Source organism: Myotis brandtii, unplaced genomic scaffold (genome assembly GCF_000412655.1).
Source record: "Myotis brandtii unplaced genomic scaffold, ASM41265v1 scaffold975, whole genome shotgun sequence".
NCBI classification, from domain to species: Eukaryota; Metazoa; Chordata; class Mammalia; order Chiroptera; family Vespertilionidae; genus Myotis; species Myotis brandtii.
Window position 1 is genome coordinate 499,139 of NW_005372049.1, and position 5,218 is coordinate 504,356.

The 5,218-nt window shown below is 62.0% G+C and overlaps 1 protein-coding gene across 1 annotated transcript in view; it reads left to right on the plus strand.

The window, feature by feature from the left end:
- The first annotated feature begins 283 nt into the window (after positions 1-283).
- RNPEP (arginyl aminopeptidase (aminopeptidase B)) overlaps positions 284-5,218 on the plus strand; it is a 7,889-nt gene continuing 2,954 nt past the window's right edge. Inside the window, exons 1-7 of the mRNA XM_014533396.1 lie at positions 284-290; positions 1,540-1,680; positions 2,111-2,259; positions 3,109-3,225; positions 3,803-4,050; positions 4,349-4,391; positions 5,131-5,191. Coding sequence (XP_014388882.1) covers positions 288-290; positions 1,540-1,680; positions 2,111-2,259; positions 3,109-3,225; positions 3,803-4,050; positions 4,349-4,391; positions 5,131-5,191 — 762 coding nt within the window. The 5' untranslated portion in view covers positions 284-287. The remainder of the gene's footprint in view (positions 291-1,539; positions 1,681-2,110; positions 2,260-3,108; positions 3,226-3,802; positions 4,051-4,348; positions 4,392-5,130; positions 5,192-5,218) is intronic.

Below are 5,218 nucleotides of genomic sequence, written 5' to 3' on the forward strand. Positions count from 1 at the left end.
CCACACACACAGTTCCACCCGGGAGCCTTTTAAACTGAGATACATTTGTTGCGGCCAGAGCTCCGTGCGGATACATTGTATTCTCTCCGTGCGGATACATTGTATTAGCTCCATGGGGAGACATTGTATTCGCTGAGGCTGCAGTTTGGTCCGGCTTCCTGATTTGTTACTTAGTGTCCAGCGTATTGAGCTGCCCTCGCTCCTTAAGCTGCCCTTGCCTGGGAGCATTTCCCAGACTTGCCTGGTTTTGGTGACCTTGACAGTGTTGCGGGGTACTGGTCAGGTGTATGGTAGGCTGCCCCTCTGCTGGGATTTGCCTAATGTTTTTCTCATCACTAGACTGGGGTTGTGGGATTTTGGTTAAAAAAAAATAGACTTTATTTTTGACAGTCGTGGTAGGTTTACGGCAAAATCAAGTGGGATTTCACCAGGTCTGAAGGGCCGCGTTGTCCCATCATACTGAGGGTGCGTGGTGTCGGCGTGAATGTGGCTGTTGGGTGCTGACCCGGTCACCTGGCTGAAGCAGGGCTGCTGGGCTCTCGTTAAAATTCACACACACACACACACACACACACACACACACACACACACACAACAAACACCCAGCGTGCCCGTGGGGTGTTCCTGTGTCTCTTTAACGTAGGTCCCCAGTGCCTCTGTGTTCAGAGCCCCCTTTGCACCTGCCCAGGTAGGCGCCCACCTCGGCCAGAGCCCACCTCCAGGTCACAGAGCCCCCATCCTCCCACGCCTTCCAGCACGGTGCACCCCCAGCACCCCCTTCCTTCCCCTCCACCCTCCAAATCCTGCTGGCGCCGGAGGCCCATCCACAAAGTTTCGCTTTCTCTTGACACTTCCTGGAACTCTGTCCTTTTCTGAAATCTCCGTGGCCTTGGGTGCCGCGTGCCCGCCTCCCCCCCCTCCCCGCCCCCATGGCTCTGGCTGAGATTCACGGGGACTGACTTCTTGCTGCAGGTGAGGGTTTCCGGTGATCGTTTTTCTTTTTTTTTTTTTAAGGATACTTTAAAAAATATATATACTTTGATTGATTTCAGAGAGGAAGGGAGAAGGAGAGAGAGGGATAGAAACATCGATGATGAGAGAGAATCATGGGTCGGCTGCCTCCTGCACGCCCCCCACTGGGGACCGAGCCCACAACCCGGGCCTGTGCCCTTGACGGGAATCAAACCCCGGGTCCCTTTGGTCCGCAGGCTGGCGCTCTATCCACTGAGCCACACCGGCCAGGGCGGTTTTATTTTTTTGGTGAGAAGGAGGCGGGAGGAAGACAGGGTGACAGGGTCCGAGACCCGGTCTGGGATTCGAGGGGACCCATGGGGCCCTGTGAAGTGGATGCTGCGCCTTGGCCTGGGTGCCAGGGTGGGTGGGACTCTCAGGAGGAGAGATCGTCCCAGTCAGAGCCCTCAGTCTCTGGGTGGCACCGAGAGTGGGGATGGCCTGGGACTGCTCCCTCCCCGCCCTCCTCCCTGTCGGGGCTGAGCTCGTGGGGGGCGGGGGGCCAGCTCTGAAATGCCTGTCCCTTAGGTGTGCTGGTTGGCCCCCGAGCAGACGGCAGGAAAGGAGAAGCCCTTTGTGTACACCCAGGGGCAGGCCGTCCTGAACCGGGCCTTCTTCCCCTGCTTTGACACGCCTGCGGTCAAGTGCACGTACTCCGCCCTCATCCAGGTAAGGGGCGGCCCCGGGACCCGCCCGGGGACCGTGCATGATCCGTCCAGGAAAGATTCCCGCCGCCTTCAGGAACCTCATTTGCCTCTGCTCAATCCCCTCGGTTTAAATCTATTGGTATTGATTTCAGAGAGGGAGAGAGAGAGAGAGACATCCATGATGAGAGAGCATCATGGATTGGCTGCCTCCTGCACGCCCTTCCCCCACCCGGGGATCAAACCCGCAGCCCGGGCACGTGCCCTGACCGGGAATGGAACCCTGACCTCCTGGTTCATAGGTCGACGCTCAACCACTGAGCCACACCGGCCGGGCTAAATCCCCTCAGTTTAGGGCAAGCTGGGGGCTGGGAGGACTCTGTGGTCCCTATGCAGGTGGCTGGTCCTGCTGCTCGCCAGGCCCGGCAGCGAAGGCCCCTCCGCCCTCCCCTCAGGTCCCCGACGGCTTCACCGCGGTGATGAGTGCCGACACCTGGGAGCGGCGAGGGCCCCACGGGTTCTTCTTCCGCATGAGCCACCCCATCCCCTCCTACCTCGTCGCGCTGGCCATCGGAGACCTGGCCTCGGCGGAGGTGGGGCCCAGGTAGGAGCCACACCCCATCCCCCCCCCCCCCCCCCCCCCGTTGGCTGGACCCCAGGCAAGGAGGCTTCTGGGCCCTGGAGCTGCCAGGTGGGTGCAGCTGGGGCACCTGAGCCCTCTGTCCCCAGTGTCCGTGCGGCCGGAGTGACCTGGAGGCCCTGCTCTGCCTCCTCCTGTCTCCCTCCGTCCATTTCCAACTCTGTGGCTGCCATGGGGTCACCACCGGCCCCACCGTTGCAGCTGCTGACCTGGGTCACCTGGGGGTGCGGTTGGGGCTCAGGCAGCAGGACTGAAGGTTGACCTTTTTTAGAAAATATATTTCTGTTGATTTCAGAGAGGAAGGGGGAGGGAGGGAGGGAAGGAGGGAGGGAGAGAAACATCCGTGATTGAGAGAGAATCATGGATCGGCTGCCTCCTGCACGCTCCCTATTGGGGATGGAGCCCGCAACCCGGGCATGTGCCCTCACCGGGAAGCGAACCCTGACCTCCTGGGTCGTAGGTCGACTCTCAACCACTGAGCCACACCGGCCGGGCTAACGATTGATCTTTACCAGCCCCTGATAAGCTCCCATCCCTCAGACCTTTAAAGCAAAAGGCAAACCCACTCAAGAGCTGAGGCCCCATGTCCTGGGTGCAGCCTCGCCCGCCCGCCGCACCGGCTTCTCCCAGGCGCCGACACGCCCCACGGTCCCCCGTCCGTCCCTCGGTGGGCCCGGCCTCAGGCTCCTGGCAGCACTGCCCCTTGCCTTTGGCTCAGACGTGAGGCTGAGGCGGGTTCTCTCTGGGGGCTTTCGGGACGGGCCCTGCAGGTCTGTGAACAGCCCGGGTGCCTCTCTGCTCGCCCGTCCCTAGGAGCCGGGTGTGGGCCGAGCCCTGCCTGGTCGAGGCTGCCAGGCAGGAGTATGACGGCGTGATCGAGGAGTTCCTGGCCGCAGGAGAGAAACTCTTCGGACCCTACGTTTGGGGCAGGTGAGGTTCCTGTCGACTGACATGTCCCTGGCTCCCCAGCCCCCCTCTGCCTCCTGGAGCAAAGCGCCCCGTCCCAGAGGTGAGCGGGGTGGGGTGGGGGTGGGGTGGGTGAGCAAGACCCTGGTCCCTGGTGCAGAGCGGGACCCGTGACCGTTCCCCAGGCGATAAAACTGGGCCCGGTGGTCGTGGAGTTCGGAGGTCGGGACCTTTGCCAGCTCATCCCCCCCCCTCCCCCGCCTGCTGGAAGCTGCCTGCACCCAGGGCTCCTTAGCAAAGTTTACACAGCCCGGCCGGCCTGGCTCAGTGGCTCAGCATCAACCTATGAAATCAGTAAAAATACTTAGAGTGATGGCTCCATGGCCACCAGTGAGCTTGGGGTGCTGCTTGGAGGCAGAACAGGGGACAGTTTTGGGGAGCAGACGGGGGGGGGGAGAGGGAGTCCCAGGGAGCACATGGGACTGAGGAGCCTGGTGCCATCTGAGCCCCGGCCCCCTCCTTCGCGCCCGTCCAGTGTCCGGGATGGGGAGGGAGGGGGGGTCCGGCCGGAGCAGGGCCTCACGACCCCCCGGTCCCCCAGGTACGACGTCCTCTTCATGCCGCCGTCCTTCCCCTTCGGGGGCATGGAGAACCCGTGCCTGACCTTCGTCACCCCCTGCCTGCTGGCGGGGGACCGCTCGCTGGCCGACGTCATCATCCACGAGATCTCGCACAGCTGGTTCGGGAACCTGGTCACCAACGCCAACTGGAGCGAGTTCTGGCTCAACGAGGGCTTCACCATGTACGCACAGCGGCGGATCTCCACGCGCCTCTTCGGTGAGCGGCCTGGTGGGGGGGGGGACCTCCTGGGCTGCGGGGTCCGCACGGCGCGAAGGAGGGAGGCGGTGGTGCCGGGAGGGGACCTCAGAATAGCTGCCCACGGGTGACTCACCACAGCGAAGGCTTCCGGGGGAGACGTGTCCCGGGTTCACCACAGAATCGCGTCCTTTCGAGCGAATCCCAGGCCGACAGTCACCGCTTCCCCCCACACACACACCAGCGTCGCCTGGGCCGCGGGGAAGTGCAGCCTTTAGCAGTTCCCAGAAGCCCGTGGTATGAGGGGGTCCCTCTGCTCAGGGAGAATGAGAACCTGCCTGGTCGGTCACTCAGCAGGGGAGGCCGACCTCGAAGTGAGCCCAGATGTGCTTTTTTTTTTTTAAATATATTTTATTGATTTTTTACAGAGAGGAAGGGAGAGGGATAGAGAGTTAGAAACATCGATGAGAGAGAAACATTGATCAGCTGCCTCCTGCACACTCCCTACTGGGGATGTGCCCGCAACCAAGGTACATGCCCTTGACCGGAATCGAACCCGGGACCCTTTGGTCCGCAGGCTGACGCTCTATCCACTGAGCCAAACCGGTCAGGGCTTAAATATATTTTATTGATTTCAGAGAGGAAGGGAGAAGGAGAGAGAGACAAGCATCCATGATGAGAGAGAATCATTGATGGGCTGCTCCCCGCACGCCCCCCGGTGGGGACCGAGCCCGCAACCCGGGCATGTGCCCTGAACGGGCATCGAACCCTGACCTCCCGGACGACAGGCGGCCACTGAGCCCCGCCGGCTGGGCTGTCCGTGGTTCCTAACTGGCCACCAGGAACCCTGCCAGCCCATGTGCTCCCCGAGGCGCAGGTGGGACGCTGAGGCTGGGGGGGTTGGAACTTGCCAGAGCCAACACTTGCCTGGTGACCGCCCCCCCACACACACACACACACTCTTCCCACAGTCACGGTGGGAGCCAGAGGAGGCGAGAGGCCACTGGGAACATCTTGGGCGATGGTTCCCCCTGTGATGGGAGCAGCCAGTGAAACAAATGCCTGTTTGCGGAGCTCAGGTTCCTGCCTGAGCCTGAAAATGCACGGGCGCAGGTGTCTGTCCTCCTTCTCCCCGCGGCCGCCAGGGGGCAGCGCAGCCTCCTGTCCGACCGCGGCCTGCAGGGCTGACCCTTCTCCCTCC